General features: G+C 45.2%; 1 protein-coding gene across 3 annotated transcripts in view; it reads right to left on the bottom strand.

Annotated features, from left to right (window-relative positions):
• Positions 1-16,880, bottom strand: part of CCDC142 (coiled-coil domain containing 142) — a 127,299-nt gene that overhangs the window by 95,822 nt on the left and 14,597 nt on the right. The window contains exons 1-3 of one of the 3 annotated variants that reach the window (XR_003855646.1): positions 14,288-14,528; positions 6,123-6,288; positions 3,906-5,555 (exon numbers count right to left, since the gene is read on the bottom strand). Coding sequence is in view for 2 of the 3 variants with exons in the window: in XM_029595573.1 (XP_029451433.1) it covers positions 3,906-5,555; positions 6,123-6,288; positions 14,288-14,410 (1,939 nt within the window). In the remaining variant the exon portion in view is untranslated. Of the gene's footprint in view, positions 1-3,905; positions 5,556-6,122; positions 6,289-14,287; positions 14,529-16,880 lie in introns of those variants that run through there. The other 2 variants (XM_029595573.1, XM_029595585.1) reach the window with 2 other exon arrangements.

Genomic DNA, 16,880 nt, shown 5'->3' with positions numbered 1-16,880 from the left:
GGATGGAGACCACAGACTCACCAAACAGCTTTCAGACATAAGTCACTATGGATCTGAGTTAGAAGTAAAAGCTCTGAAACATTATGCTAATCCACTGAACCATACAGTCCCCTATGACTGTTCACTGCTGTGCAATTATCTATCCCACCTCCCTAAGTGACAGAAGATAGCGATAGAAAAGGATCATTTGGCCCATGCCACCTGATGGCTGCCCCCGACTACCTGCTCTAAGGATATCTCTCAGCAGTCAGCCATAGAAGCTTGACTGCCTACAGCTGGGGTCATCACCCTTTAACCTTTCCCCTTTTGGTTGTCAGCTGTACAAGCTTGATCACCTACATCAGACTGCTCCTTCTTTTTATCCATAGCCAAGAACAGGGGTGGCTCTATCATGAGGCAGTCGCTTCAGGTGGCAAAATTTTGAGGCAGCAGTAAGTGCCTCCCCCCAAATACTCCTGCAGTGACCGCTTCATCTCCCCGCCTGACAAGTGTCCCCCGGCAAGAAATGATTGGTGATTTATGGACATGCCAGTGGGGTTCCCGCATCCCACCCCAAGAAGGCCAGGCCCCACCAGTGAAAGAAGAGTGGCAGGGAGGCCCTGAAGAAGACCCATTGGCAGGGAAACCAGGCACCGCCAACGAAAGAAGAGCAGCGGGGTCCGCCTCGGAAAACAGCTGTTGGCGGGGAGGCCGATGTCCTGTCAGCAAAAGAGAGGTGGGGGCCAGTCTCAGAGAGCAGCCACTGGTGGAGAGTCCAGACCCCATAAGCAAAAGAAGAATGGCGGGGCAGACCTGGAGAAGAGTCACTGATGGGAGGCCCAGGTCCCGCCAGCAAAAGAAAAGAAGCTGGGCTGGCCTCAGAACAGCCCCTGGCAGGAAGGCCCAGGTCCCTCCAGAGAAAGAAGAGCGGCGGGGCCACTCCAAACAGCTGCTAGTAGGGAGGCCAGGCCCCGCCAGCTGAGGAAGGGAGGTGAGCGGATGAGAGGGGAAAGAAGAAAAGGTTGAGTGAGAAGGAAGGGAGGAGAAGGGAATGAATGAGGCATGAAAGATGGGAGGGAAAAGAAGGCAGAAGGAATGAAATATAAAGCATAAATGAAGGGAGTGAACAGAATAAGAGGGAAAGGTGGGGAGTGAATGTGAGGTAAGAAGGATGAGTGAGGGACAAGGAAGTGATTGGAGGGAGAGGGCATAAGATCCATACGCCAGCAGAGTTCTCTACTTCCCTTGGCAAAAAGACAACCTAGCATGGCAGTGTTCTAATTTGCCAGTAGGAGGAGGAAGAACATTGGATGTGGGGGAGATTGAGAGTGGGAGGGAAAGGAAAGAGAAAGGATGTGGGTGGGAAGGGAAGGTAGCATCAGACCTGGCATGAGTGAGGCAGCATATGTGTATGAGAGAGGGACAGAACACGTGAGAGCGTGAGGATGCGTATGAGCAGGAGGGAGTGCATAAGACAGCATATATGCGAGTAGGAGATAGAGACAGGGAGTGCGTGAGGGAAGCATATCTGTGTTAGAGTGTCTGTCTATGAGAGACGGGGAAAGTTTGTGGGTCCCCCTCCCCTCCACAAGTTCACGACAATCTCAGGGTGACTAGAAACCAAAAGTTCCCAGGTATGGAGAGTGAGGAACACTTTTCATCTTTATTAGTTTTAATTATTGGGTGTTATTTAATGTGCCTGCTGTTTTGAAATATTTATTGATGTTTGAATAATTTTTAAAAATGTTTACTTACTGGATGTTCTAAAAATATTTATTTTTTATTAGTTTGACTTTACTGCTATGATTGTTTTATCTTTCTTGATTTTAGTTTTTGATGTTTTATGAGGAACGATTTCAGTTTTTCCATTGTTGCACTATATAGAGTCTGTCTTGTTGTAGTTTCCTGTTTAGTTTTTGTCTGCAGTTTTCTATTTATGCTTCATGTGTGACTGAGGTGAAATATTCTGCCAGCGAGTAGTTTGTGTAGGGTCTATAGTAGCTTGATTTGTTCTGCTTTCCTAATAGCAGGTGTATTGATGTTTTAGGGCCTGGTGTAATATTTGCAGTGTTGCCTTTTGCATAGGAAGGGTTGTTACTGCTTGAAGACTGGCAATTAATGCTGTTTTGATATAGGGGGTTTACTATATTATTGTTGAGATTCAATTTATTTATGGCTTTCTGAGGGTCAAGCCCATACCTAACGTGTTACAGTAGGCCTAATACCTTATGAAGTCAAGTGTATTTTTTAAAGTGTTTTTCTGGCTGGTACCTCAGTAATGCATGTAAATATATGTTTTTGTAAGTGTTTTTTTACCTCAGAAGACTGATGTCCTTTTTCATGTAAGCTGTTAATATATCATTTTTAATTGTGTGTGGTTAGGGCTGAGGGGAGGGAGCAAAGCTGCGAGGATCACCTAGGGCACCACACACATTCTCCCAACTCCCACTTCCAAAGGGCTACGTGGGAGATGGGTGGTAGGATTCCTGGGAGTGTGGCTGAGTTACTAGAATCCTACAAACATTGCTCCTGACACTATCTGCCACCCCTCTGGGAACTCTACCCTCTGTCTCCCACTCTTACCCAGCATTTCAAATTCCAAAAGGACCAGAATCCAAGAGGATGCCCCCACTCTCTTTGCTCTTGTGCCACTCCTTGGCGGGGAGGGGAGTGCCATCTCATCCCTCGCCTCAGGCAGCAGATTGCCTTGAACCGCCCCTGCGAAGAGCTGGTTTTGGTTTAAGTATGGGATTTTATACGTTCATCCACCCAAAATGAAAGACAACTGGACAGTCTGGATGGGCCAACTGATCATTAGCTGCAGCCATCTACTGTGTTGCTAAGGGCCTAATATTCAAAAGACCTAAGTGCCTAGACTTTTGAATTTAAAAATGTTTCTGGGCTTAGCATCTAAGTTGAGGTGCCTTAAATCAAAAGGCTCCTAAATTCAGGGACTTTGACCATGGCCGGGAATAGGGAGCTCAGTCCTGGGTGCCTAAATTAGACAACTAAAGTCAGGTGCCTCTACTCTTTGAATATAGGCACCTAAATTTAGATGCTGAGCAAGATGTAGGCATCTAACTTATGTGTGTATATTTGAGCCCAACATTAGCTGGGGCTCCAACTGTACATCCAGCATACAACCATGGATAAAGACTTGCCTGAAGTTTTCCATAGCCTATGTAGTCCTTCAGCTGCTTAATACGGTGCTGTGGCTTACAAAAGATGCCATACGAGCTATCATTGCTGAAAAGTTTTTTGCATGGAAACCCATGAGCAATAAGCTCCTTGCTGCCTCTCACTCCTTTCCTCAAGCTCTGTGTAACGCATTTACCTGTGATTATGAAAACACTGCTTTTTTTCCCATGATGGATAACTGCTTATCCAATAGCACAAGTGACACCATTCGTCAATAAGATTTAGTTCAGGGGTCAGCCTCGCTGACAAAATATCCCACATCTCCTAAGGAGATGTTGGTGTAATAAACCTTGTTCCCAAAGAGGGTTCCCCCCCCCCCAACAGGATCACATTTTCTCGAAGCAGGTGTGGCTCCACGGAATCAAGCCACCTAAGATCCATAATCCCCCTCTCCCTCCTTGCTACATCGCTGCAGCGGCAGAATCAGAACCAGGAAGTAAGCGGTCCAAGCCCCAGCCCTCTGATCACGTGCTGCCTTGCCCTCATGCTCACTTCCTCTTTTTCAGTATAGCACTGCTGAAAGGAGAGGTTGGGAGGGAGAGGAAATCAAGGCAGATGTGCTAAAGAAAACTCGCATGCCAGGTGGTGGCCATGTGCCAGGGATCGCCAGCCCCTGACCTAGAATTTTTTTATGTTCTGGTAACATTACCCTACAAAGGAGTTTATAACTATACTAAAAAGAGAGTAAAGGTTCTCCATTTTTCTCTCGTAAAGTCACAGGCACTTACATTTTCTCAGCGTATCTTCCAGCATCTGTACGACTGCCCAGCTCGCATCCTCTCTGTATTGAGAGAGACTGCCTAACCCAGAAGCTGCGTTGTGCCGATGGTAAAACTGATCAAACAGATGGGCCCCAAAAGCCGTCCACCTCAGGGCCCTGAACTGTGCACATAGCACCTGGGTAGCCACAGAGTCTCTGGGCTGGTGTGCGGCCATCCAAACCGAAGACGCATGACTGCCCGATCTTTCTTCTGTCTGGATGGCATTCAAATCCCCGAGGGCTTCGCCTGTGCTCGGATGACCTTCTGAAGCTTCCTGCGATGTCTGCGGATACCACTCTTCTGTCAGAGGCCTATCAAGCTTTGGCTCGTTAAGACCCTGCTGCCAAAGAGAGTAAGGCGATGAGACCAAAACTTCCCCGAGAGCATGCATGAGTTGTTTGTCGTCTTTACAAATGGCCTGAAGCTGATCACAAGGCAATGGGCAAGTCTTCATTTGCTGGGGTTCTCTAAGTTTGGGCCTGGACAGTCTGCTCCTTTTCCCTGTGGCACTGGATGTAGAAGAGAGGTTACCCTGTAGCAAATGCATTTTGGCTTTATCCCACGACATGCCATCCAAGCAACTCTGCCTCACTCTTGAAATAAGTGGATCTTGCTGAAGAAGGGACCGATAAAAGGCTTCAGCAGTTAGCCTGCCTCGCATGCCAGGAATGGTTTTCAACACCCGAGAGACGGGATAGGCCCTGATGCTGTTGTCCAAGCTTCGCAACACTTCCTCCTGCCCTAAGAAAGCCCAGCTTGACAGGTCACATTTCATTTGATCCTTGGACTCCGCAGCTCTGTCTGACACAACTTGATTGTATATTTCTACCCCTTGAAATATGTCAGCCAGTAAATCAGTGGAAACGTCAGTAACATCAGCCAGGACCAGGTACTGAAGCAGCACATCTATGTACTGCTCTGAGAGGTAGATGGCCCGGAGTGAAAGCAGCGCAAACGTTCTTTTCATGTGTTCTATGGCACACGGCTTCTGTAGAAAGAGAGGCCTCAGCCACCGATCCCGCCGGATTGTCCTCTGTAAGATCCTCCAGTGGCTTGTGTGAACCTGAAGCTCCTCGCAGAGTGTTTTCAGCAGCTTTGTGCCACAACTAGGTCTGCTGCTGTTAACTGCACTGTGCTGCTGTGCAGCCAGAACACAGGTGTCAGAGGCAAGCAAGCCGGCCAGTTTCTGGATGAAATCTGAAGCACTCTTTAAACGGCTAATGTACTCCCGGGCCAGCATCAAGTGATGTCTCTGCCATATCAAAGCATGCAGTTTGGCGCAGCGCTGTCCAAGGGTGGCATAAGCAGCATGATGATAAAACTCAATGTGCAGGGAGTCCACAGACATTGGTTTGACATGAACCTGAAGAGTCTTCGTTATGGGATTTCTTTGGACAAACAAACAGTTGTCAAGTCCCAGGAGGCTTTGCTCCACCTGGACAAATGTCGTGCCAGAAGACAAGCGGTGATGCACATCAGGCATTAAAGAATCCACCTCTTTTTCCTCCTGGCTGTCAAGGCTGATCTCCTCTGAGTGCGGATACAAACAACATTTGACACTGGGATGCAGAGGATTTCTTCGCAGCGATTTGGTAACATTCATTAGAGATGCAGAACCTGCAACACAAAATGTGACAAACCTTATGAAACTTATGTCAGACTTGCTCCCTTGACTTCAAGCACCCCCATCCCAATAAACCACTGAGTAATTGTGATTGCAGTCACTTCATATCCTTTCATGGCGGTCATCGATCTCTTTGGACAGGGAAGAGAAAAGGCATCCTTGTCTTGAAATGTGCCTATTTTACCAGCTGGGTGGATGCACATAAACTTTATGTAGCAAATTCTTGTTCTTTGCCAAAAGAAAAAAAAAAAAAACAAATGACCTTCACCATCTGAGGGACCCTTGTTTGCACTCTAGCCCAGTGATCCAAAGATTTTGAAAGCTGGTATGGGGGCAGAATAAAAGATTAACCTCTGAAGAGTTATATTGGGCACCTGAGGCATTTTTATTACGTGTAACAGTAAAGGGTGAAAAGTCTTTAAAAAACATTTTTTTTAATCTGTACATTATCCCCAAATCCACTCTCCCCAAGCTTTATCACAAGAAACTTCAATTAGTGCACTTGCCGTCTCCACTCTCTGCTTACAGAAGTCATCGGCCGAGTTCATTTCAGTCATTACCTGAAGCAGAAGCATCTTCTCCCTCCTCATTCCCCACGTCAGCAGGCGCCGCCTTCTTCTGTGCAACCAAAAAGTTGGGGGGTGGCAAGCACCCTCCTGACTCAGACATCCAGGACATAATCGCACTGAAGATTGGGTTCAAATCAAGGTCCTCCACTAAAAACGTCTAAAAGGAAAGAAAGCTTGATTAGGGTAAGCAGAGTAACGCCCCCCCTCACACCAGCATGTTCCTCATCTATCAACAAACATTAATTTCACCTCTTCCCAACATCTAAAATCAAGACGAAAAACAATCCCAGCAGAGTCATCCCACAAACATCAGCATCCATCAGCACGATCTATGGCTAACGTGTAAAACAGCAAGACAATCAGGTAGTCTGACCCCCCCGGTACACATTTCCCTTTCAAACCTCATACTGCTTGATTTCTGGACACCCAGGGCCCTACAATAATAATCAGGCTACTAAAGAAGAAAAGTTTGTTTTTTTTAAAACGTACTTTACAGAGGACCAGAGATGGGCAGATGGGGCTCCTATTCAAAAAATTGTAAGTAAGGAAGCTGGGACCTACCGGCTGGTTAGTCTGACCTCTGTGGTGAGCAAATTAATGGAATCGCTGCTATAACAAACAAAATTATGAAGGAGAGAGTAGTCCAGCAGCAAGAGGGAGGCTATCCAGTCTTTTGCACTGAATGCCACATGTATGATTATCTCCCGGATGGTAAAAACTTGTGTCAAAGTTTCTAGAACTTTGACTTAGCACGCTGAGCATGCCCTATACCATGTGTCCACGCGCAGTCCCTCTCCAGTCCTATAACAAAGAATTCTATATAAATAAAAAAATTAGGAGAAACCCAGCTCCATGGGATGGCAGGTGCGTTTGATGAGGACAAACATCCTGCTGCCCTCAGAGAAAACCTACTACAGGCAAGCAACTCTGCTTTCTCAAAGGACAAGCAGGATGGTAGTGCTCATACATGGGTAAATCCTTAGCTTCAGACTACTCCCTAACACAAAAGGGGACAAACAGGCACCCAACCAGGGACCAATGTGCCAAACAATAATGGTGCTGTTAGTAACTGAGGGGGGAGACAGCCTGAATGCAAACAGGCCCTAGGTGGAGAAAGTTGGGTTCTACAGTTCAAACAGACTGACCGAACCTACTGTTGTGTTGGACATCCCTATCCACACAATAGTGAGATGTGAATGTGTGGAGAAAACTCCACGATGCAGCCTTGCAGATCTCCTCCATGGGAACTGCTCGCAAGTAGGCCACCAATGCTGCCATGGCTCTGACAGAATGAGCCTTGACATGACCCTGGGCATAACCAAAAGATGCAAACTGCTAGCCAATTGGATAGTGCCTGTTTGGCAACAGCAATACCCAACCTATTCCTATCAAAAGAAATAAAAAGTTGGGTGGACTATCTATGGGCTTCTGTCTGCTCCAGATAGAAAGCTAAGGCTTGCTTGCAGTCCAAACTTTGCAGTGCTTGTTCGCTTTGGTGTGAACGGCGCCTGGGAAAGAATGCTGGCAGTCCAATGACCTGGTTAAGATGGAAGTCCATCACCTCCTTAGGCAGAGTGTGTACACAAGTCCATCCATTCATGATAAAACTTAGTGTAAGACAGATAAGTCACTAAGGCCTGGAGTTTGCTGACCCTACGCACTGAGCTGACCACCACCAAATATATGACCTTCCAGGTCAGGTACTTCAGGTCACAGGTGCACAGCAGCTCAAAAGGAGTTTCATCAGCTCAGCTAACACCATGTTGAGGACCAAAGACACAGCTTGAGGCCTTAGGGAGGCCTCAACTGAAGCAGGCACCACAAGAATCGTACAGCTATAGGTGGTATGCAACAATTGCACTGAGATGAACTCTAATGGAGTTGGTTTTTAAGCCAGCTTCTGATAGGGATAGAAGGTAATCAAGCAGTTTTTTTGTGGGGCAGGAGAGCGGAGCTAGAGCCTTCTGCTCACACCACATTGAAAACTTCCACTTCAGGCCATAGAACTTTCTAGTGGAAAACTTTCTAGAAGCTTCAAAAGAGCCTTCGCTATTAAGGGAATCTGAGAATATGCATACAGAAGACCCTTGTCCCAATGATGGGCAAGGGCATCCAAGGCTGGTTTGCAGTCTGACCTATACAGGGAGCAGAACCAAGGCAAGAGGATGCGAATAGATCTATGCCCGGGCTCCCCTGGAGGCAGAATATCCAATTTGCTAGCCCCTGGTCCAGGGACCACTCGTGGGGTCTGAAGGCACGAATCAGGTCTGTCTGCTACCATGTTCTCTGTCTCGGCCAGGTACATGAACCTGAGCACCATCCCATGGGATAGGGCCCACGACCAGTTTTGGACTGCTTCCTGACATAGAAGGTACGATCCCATGTTGACATACCACAAAGCTACCTAGTTATTGGTTTGGATCAGGACAACTTTGTTGGACAACCGATCTCTGAAAGCCCATAACGCATACCTGAAGCTCCAGGAAGTTGATTTGACAACTGCTTTCCAGAGCAGACCACAGACCCTGGGTGCTAAGCCCATCTACATGAGCTCCCCAGCCCAGAGTGGACACATCCGTAGTGAGGACAATTTAGGTAGGGGGACTTCAAAAAAAAGATCCCTCGTTCCAGATTTTAAAGTACCCGCCTCCAGGACAACGAGTCCCGGAGAGACAGGGTGATTCAAATGCAGTCCTGGAAGTTCTGTGTGGCCTGGCACCACTGCAACCTCAGGGTAGATTGGGTTCTGCGCATGTGTAATTGTGCTAAGGAGTGACATGGATAGTTGTGGCCATACGGCCCAACAGCCTCAACATATGCCAGGCTGACACCTGCTGGCTCTGCTGAATCTCTGTCGTGATGGTCGTCAAAATGACAGCTCTTTAATGAGGCAGGAAGGCCTTGGCCTAAGCTGTGTCCAGCAGGGCTCCTATGAAGTCCAATTGAAGTGACAGGCTGAGATGGGACTTTGGGTAGTTGATGACAAACCCTAGTGACTCCAACTACCGGGTGGTCAAGCGCATGGAACTGCCTGAGATGTGCTCTTGACCAGCCAATCATCCAGATAAGGAAAAAAAATGCACCCTCAGCCTGCGAAGGTGCACCGCCACCACGGCCAAGCATTTTGTGAAGTCTTGTGGGGCTGACAATAGCCCTGTCGATTTATATACGCCACTGTTGTTGCGTTGTCAGACAGCCCTCGAACCGGACGATTCTGTAGCAGCAGCAGAAACTCCTTCAAGGCCAAGCGAACCGCCCTGGTCTCTAGCCGTTGATAGACCATGCAGACTCTCTTGTGGACCAGGAACCCTGAACAGAATGAGAGTGACAAACTGCTCCCATCCAGAGAGACTGGCATCGGTACTGACTACCATTCAATCCGGAGCCTCAAGGTCCACTCCCTGAATGAGATTGGAAGTCTGAAGCCACCATGACAGACTCTCTCTCGCAAAACCCTCAAGAGGCAACTGGATATGATACTCCTCCAACACTGGCTTCCAGCGGGACAACAATGCCATCTGTAGAGGTCTCATATGGGAAAATGCCCACGGAGGAAGGCTCAAAGAAAAAAAATATTGGTCAAAAAAAATTGGTAAACCACAGAACTATAGGATTCACCCTCTGCCATCTGCTGGAGAAAGAGAAATACTGAGGAACTGCAAGGGGCACTGTTGGTTATATACTGTGTCAGCAAAGCTTTTTTCTCTGTCTCCATCTGCTGGCAGGGGGAAATGAACCCAGAAGTCTGGCCTGATCCAGGTACGTACAGCAAAATGTTTATAGGGCTTTTTATTGTTTGCTTATTATATAATTTTCATGCTTATTTTATATTTAATATAAAGTTTATAAAGTGCTGTTTACAAGTAAAAATCAGGTCAAAGCAGTGAACAAGCATTCACATTAATATCTAGGGGATCATTAATCCCATCCAGGGAAGTAGTTTGGTTATAAAATTAGATGTTATCAGAGTAGTTCAGGCGTAGGCAACTCTGGTGCTGGAGTGGTTTTCAGGATATCCACAATAAATATGCATAACGTATATGCATATGCATATACGTTATGCATATGCATATACCTCCACTGTATGCAATGCCTCCATTGTATGAAAAATGCCTCCATCGTCTGAAAAAATCTTATGTACATTCATTGTGGCTGTCCGGTTGTGGCACTTCAGGATTGCAGTTGCCTACCCCTGAAGTAGTTAAGACTGGTTTACCTGTATGTGAATAGAGTTTTGGAGTGAAATCCAGCAGAAAAGCGCAAACATAATCACACAAGCAATCTAGAAATAGTGCCACAGTATGAACAGAACAAGGAGTAAGGGAGTATTGAAAGGAGAAGATTTTGCTAGTGACTATTGCTTGCTGAGTAATATTGGCACTTAAAAAGTTTGAGGAGAGGTGAAATTGTGGGGTTAAATAATTTGTAGTGTGTGCCTCGATTAAAAACTAGGGAAGGTAGGGGGATCCTAAATGGTGCTGATGAGGTGAGATGCTCTCAGACAGTCCTCTTTGTTGCTGCCATCTTTTTGCCTTACTGAAGTTTGCCGTCTTTTACCTATGGTGAAGAGAAAAGGGAAGATTAGAAGGGGCCTCCCGTGGCCGAGTCGGCCATTGGCTCAGTCATCACTTGAGCAGATTGTGACCCATGGAGGATCTTTGAGGGTTGGGTCAGGGCAGTCCCTTGTTGCCAGGTTTGATGAGAGAGGGTCAACCTGACTGGAGGCAGAGGTTTCCCTCAGCCCTGATGATCATCTGCCACCATCGGTTCTGAGCCTGGGTGGGAGAGGAGGCGTGTCAGAGGCGCCGCGTTTTAACACAGGAGACATTGTCTGTTTATTCCAAGGCTGTGCCAAGTGAAGGTGCCGGAGTCACATGTTAGCTAACAGGTCTCTTCGAGAGGATGTGCATCTGCTCCCTGAGATGTTAGCTTTGGATGTAAGTGGTAGGGAGCGTCAGACTGCTCGGTGTGATTTCTTCCTCTCTCTTGACACCCCCCACTTCCCCCATGGACTCTGCCGCTGGTATGCCTGGTCCAGATTGGACCAGATTGGCAGGCTATCGTGGCCCTGGAAAGAGCTGCATGTGCTACAGTTTCTAATATGGACTCTTCTTTAAATGTTTCAAGGACAAATGGTGTTGAGGGAGGCTAAGTTAGAGAGCCAGGAGGAGGTTATCAAGGAGCTACAATCTCAGTTCAAGGGGCTCTCTGATTTTGAGACGGATGTGGCACAAGATTCTAGTTTCATTCATCACAGAGTATGTGAAAACAGCCTTTACCAACTTAATCTGAGAGCTATTAACTTTCCTTGTGTATCTAATATTGCCTCAAAAGAATTATTAAAACATACACGCCTGAGAATTTGCATATGCCAATGGATGCTGTTCCCCCATTGAACAAGGTTTATTATTTTCCTTTTAAGAAGCGTGAAGAAGGTGCTGCGTCTGCTGAGAGTAACTCCCATGGACAATCTGAACTGGGCTAGATTTTAGAATCCTCAATGGAAGATGTTTCTGACCAGGCTGTGGTGTTGATTTCCTTTTGTCTTTGAATCTGATAAAGACTCAGTTATGCATTTATTTTTTCGCTATAAAGACACTTTGTCCATGGGTCAGAAGATACAGGTTTTTCCTGATCTACGTAAGCAAATACAGAAATAAAGGAAATCTTTTGTTCAAATGTGTCAGGAGCTTAGGGAGTTTCCCTGCTAGATATTGATTAAATTTGTAGTGCTAGATGTGTTTTCTATGACCTAAAATTTGCAAAAATATTTTGGCAATGGATTGCCTTCTTCTTCTTTACCAGTTTCTGGGATAGAGGGTGTTTGATGTGATATATATTATAGTGTTCGCCCTCAGCTGACTGTTTTGCTTGGGTTTGTTTCTTCTTTTGTGATTAGTTTGTTTCTGAGATCCCTCCACATTTTGAGGGCTTATAGAGAACAAGCAAATGTTCTGGGTAAACAGTGGAGTGCCTCAGGTGCTTTTTAATATATTTATAAATTACTAGCTGTACCCGGCCACACGTTGCCTTGGCTCAGTCAGGTTTAATTTCACAATGCGCATTAGCTCTGCTCCGGCCATCCCAACTCCCTCCCTCCCCCCCTTCCCCAACAGTGGATGGACTGGCTCGGCGACTCTTTTACCCTTTCCTCCTCCTTTGTGTAACTGTCCGGCAGTCCCTACTCCCTCGCCCCTTCCCCAGCGGCGGAGGAACGGGCTGAGCCGTTTCTCGGAGCGCGTTGCCGTGGCTCAGTCTGGTTTAATTTCACAATGCGCATTTGCTCTGCTCTGGCTGTCCCAACTCCCTCCCCCCCTTCCCTGGCGGTGGACGGACTGGCTCGGCGACTCTTTTACCCTTTCCTCCTCCTTTGTGTAACTGTCCGGCAGTCCCTACTCCCTCCCCCCTTCTCCAGCGGTGGAAGAACGGGCTGAGCCATTTCTCGGAGTGGCGACTCGTCTGCCCTTTCCTCCTCCCCTCTGTGACACCCAGCACGTAGCGCAGAGCTCTGTGGTCCCCACATGCGAGGTAGAGCTGCTCTCTACTGCGCATTTGCGGTCCGTCAGTCAGAGATAGCGTGTGTTGCTTTTACATCCAACAGATGGCACTGCTTTTCCCAAAAATCATGTTTTTACCTGTCACACGTGTGACATCTATATAATATAGGTATATAAAAACACGCACGAAATTGAATGCAACGTTGTGTCAAAATTTCAAAGCAATCGGTGAAGAACTTTTGGAGATTTAAGATTTTGAACAAACGAACATTTACATTTTTATTTATACAGAAGATATGAAAAGAGGAATAATGGTAAGGTGATCAAATTTGCAGATGACACAAAATTATTCCAATTTCTTAAATCACTAATTGATGATAAAAAATTGCAAGAGGACCTTATAAGATTGAAAGACTATGCATTCAAATGGCAGATGAATTTAATGTAGACAAAAGCACAATGATGTACATGGAGAAAAGTAACCCACACTATAGTTACATGATGTTAAGTTCCATATTAGGAAAGGATATAGATATCACAGTGGACAATATTTTGTACGGTGGCGGTCAAAAAATCAAACAATGTTAGGAATTATTAGGAAGGAATGAAGAATAAAACAGAGAATCTTATTATGCCTCTGTATTTCTCCATAGTGAGGCCACACCTGGAGTACTGCGAACAGTTCTAGTCGCCACATCTCAAAAAACATTAGAAAAGGTGCATAGAAGGGTGACCAAAATGATAAATGGGATGGTACAGCTTTTCTATGAGGAAAAGCTAAAGAGGTTGTTAGGGCTGTTTAGCTTGGAGAAGTTATGGCTGAGAGAGGATATGATAGAGGTCTATAAAATCATGAGTGGAATAGAATGCAAATGTAAATCGGTTATTTACTCGTTCAAAAAATACAGACTAGGGGACACTCTATGAAGTTTAAGTAGCACATTCAAAACAAATTGGAGAAAATTATTTTTCACTCAACACACAATTAAGCTCTGGAATTCATTGCTAGAGAATGTGGTAAAGGTAGCTAGCGTAGCTGAGTGTAAAAATGATTTGGACACGTTCATAAGAACTTAAATGCTATACTGGGTCAGACCAAGGGTCCATCAAGCCCAGTATCCTGTTTCCAACAGTGGCCAATCCAAGTCATATTTACCTGCAAGTACCCAAACATTAGACAGACCACACGCTACTACTGCTTATTAATTACCATAAAAGAAGTTATGGATTTAACCTCTAGTAAGAGAAATCCATAACCCAAGCAGTCTTAGAGAATAGCCACTATTTATCACTTCAGGAGAGCAGCATGGGATCTAGACAGATATGTGACCTGAATTGGCCACTGTTGGATACGGGTTTGATGGACCCTTGGTCTGACCCAGTTTGGCAGTTCTTATGTTTTAACCCAGAACTGAACCCCGGAAAAAAAAAAAAATCAGAAGCAAGAGAATTTGCTTCTGAGCCCATCAGGAGCTGCCCATTCACAAGATCTGAACACAGCAACGGCAAGAGGAGAAAAGAGGATGAAAAAAAAACAACATGTAGGTGATCTTAATACAAGGAACATATATTTTAGTCCATAAATAAAGGCATTAATAACCAGTGAATGCGTGAGTCTGCCATTCAGAAATGTTTTGTTTTGGGGGTTTTTTTTTTTACCTGGGTCTGCCCCTTTAAATATGCAGCGACACTCCGTAGTTCTGCCTCAGTCTCAAAAGCAGGGATATTGTGGTGCGGCCACGTCAAAAAGGGAGGGAGGCAGGAGGGAAAGGCCCCCAGCATGTTTGCGGGTGGCCTCGGAGTTTTGCAGGTGGGGGTGTCAGGATCACCTGCTGCATCGGCGAGAGTGGGGCGATGCTGTCTTTCAATACGGGGGAGACGTCGGGGAACAAAAATATAATAAAACAGCAGCCACTTGGCACAAGTACCAAAATGGGTTCTAGCATGGCACTGAGAACTCTGCTGTTCATGAGGACCTTACTATTAATGAGCGCTTAGTAATGACATCACCGTTGCCCTTGGTTTTTGCCACTACAATCAGCCATATTTGTAGTTAATTATTTGGACTACAAAAATATTTATTTTACCCAGTTTTGGCTACAAAATTGAAACAGTCAGGTTTTACTTGAGAAAACATTTAAAACTCAAGCGATCTATGTTTTGACTGTTTTATTTTGTCAGAGCTCCCGACCCGTTTTGAACTGTGCCCGTAAGACTCCACGTAAAAGAACTTTTTCAGAGCAATCGCTTCTTTCTGAGACAGTTTCAATAGAAACTGTGCTGAGTTTATTTGGTTTCGTCATAATTCCGAGGTGTAAAATCTACGGAGCGTCTGTGGAAGTATTTTTTTTTAGTAGAAAATACTGGGAGAAATGATGAAGTTACATAAACGAGTTGCTGATCTTCCATATGTTCCTATGGGAAATCGGAGAGAACAGCTGGTGATGGCCTAAGACGTCCCTAATACTGTGCTTTCTGTAACCTATACATTTACTTGTTACCATTTTGAAATGTTTCCCTTCTTTTCCTATCCTTTTATTTAACTATTCAGCTTTGGCAACACATGTAAAATTGTTATCCCGATAAAGTTGGCGGAACCTGATGTCATATATATTTAATTTCTAATTTATATTTGTTCCATGTTCCTATCCCTAGGCGCAAGGTGATTTACAAAAAGAAGAATCTAACACAGACATAAAACAATCATGAAACGAAAATGCAATCATAAAATCAAAAAACAAATACTTCATCTCCCCACTCCCACATATCATGTGCAATATAAGTAGCACTGAGGTAGGCAACTCCAGTTCAAAGTGCCTCCAACAGGTCTGGTTTTCAGGATAGCCACAATGAATATGCATCATATATATTTGCATGCAATGGAGGCCATGCATGTAAATATCTTATATATACACATTGTGGATATCCTGAAAACCAGACCTGTTTGAGGCACTCCAAGACATGTGTTGTCTATCCCTGGTATAACAATAAAATCATCCTAATTTTACCTGCCTAACCAATATATGATATTCCTCCTACCATTCTACAGTATTCAAAATTCCTGCACAAAGCAAATTCTGAGTCCCAGCCTCAGCCCACATCCAAGCTTATATTCCATAATACACTTTATTTCCTAACTTGTTTGAAAATACCTTTTAGAGATATTTAGTGGAAAAACTAATATTTAGTAGTAGTAGTAGTAAAGGAGATATTAGAGTGATCTAAAATATGTCTCTCATTTGGGGGCCTATGCAATACAGTGTGCTCAGCAGAGCGCACTGTTTAACCCATAGGTTAATGCAGGTTTTAGATGTGCATCCACATCCCCCTTATTCTATAAGGATATTAGCACGTCCAAAATTCGTCCAACAGCCCCCCCCCCCCCCCCCCCGCAAACTAATAGTGATGAGGCTATTAGCTGTTCTCCCCAGATCTGCACATTTTTACGCTCAGAAATTAACACTCGTAAAATTGAGCATCCTTTTTCCTAACCCACTGATAGTCATCTCTCCTGGGCACCTGCTGCCAAGGAGGAGCTAGAGACGCACATTTATCCTTAGCGCCTCCTTGGCAATGTGAGCCCTCATTTAAATATTCGATCGAGCACCCAGGAAATGTGGTTGGGCGCATGTTAGGAAAGCGGGCACTCAACATTGAGTTCCCATTTTCTGCACAGATTTATTGCATCAGCCCCTTGGTCTGTAAAGGAAATCTGAGAGGCTGCAGTAACAGCAGTGGCCACAAGATGTCAGTATTTTCTATTAAAATCAGTCAATTTTGTCTGGTTATAGATACATGGGGGCCGATGCAATAAAGTCGCATAGAAAGCGAGCACTGAACAATCAGCGCCCGCTCTCTTAACGCACCCAGCCATGCAATATTTAAATTAGAGGGTCACGTTAGCAAGGATGCGCTAGGATTGCGAGTTTATCGGCGTTGGTTTTCCATACCGGCGGATGGCCGTCATGAAAACCAACACTGATACACCCGGCATCGGTTTTCCTTACTAGCGGACGGTAGTTACGAAAATTGATGCCGGGTTTATCAGCGTCGATTTTTGTGACTTGGCTGTCCACCAGTAGAAAACCGATGCCAATAAATTCGGTGTTGGTTTTCATGATGGGTCCGATTGTCTATATTTTTTCTTTACTTTTGTTTCTTTTATTTTTCATCCTACGTAGGAGGCAGTACAGAAAAGCAGTTTTTTCTGCTTTTCTGTACTTTTTTTTTATGCGCACAGCTATTAATGCAT

Source organism: Rhinatrema bivittatum, chromosome 1 (genome assembly GCF_901001135.1).
Source record: "Rhinatrema bivittatum chromosome 1, aRhiBiv1.1, whole genome shotgun sequence".
Classification (NCBI taxonomy): Eukaryota; Metazoa; Chordata; class Amphibia; order Gymnophiona; family Rhinatrematidae; genus Rhinatrema; species Rhinatrema bivittatum.
The sequence above is the reverse complement of the archived record's forward strand: the minus strand, read 5'-3'. Positions and strand labels throughout refer to the sequence as shown.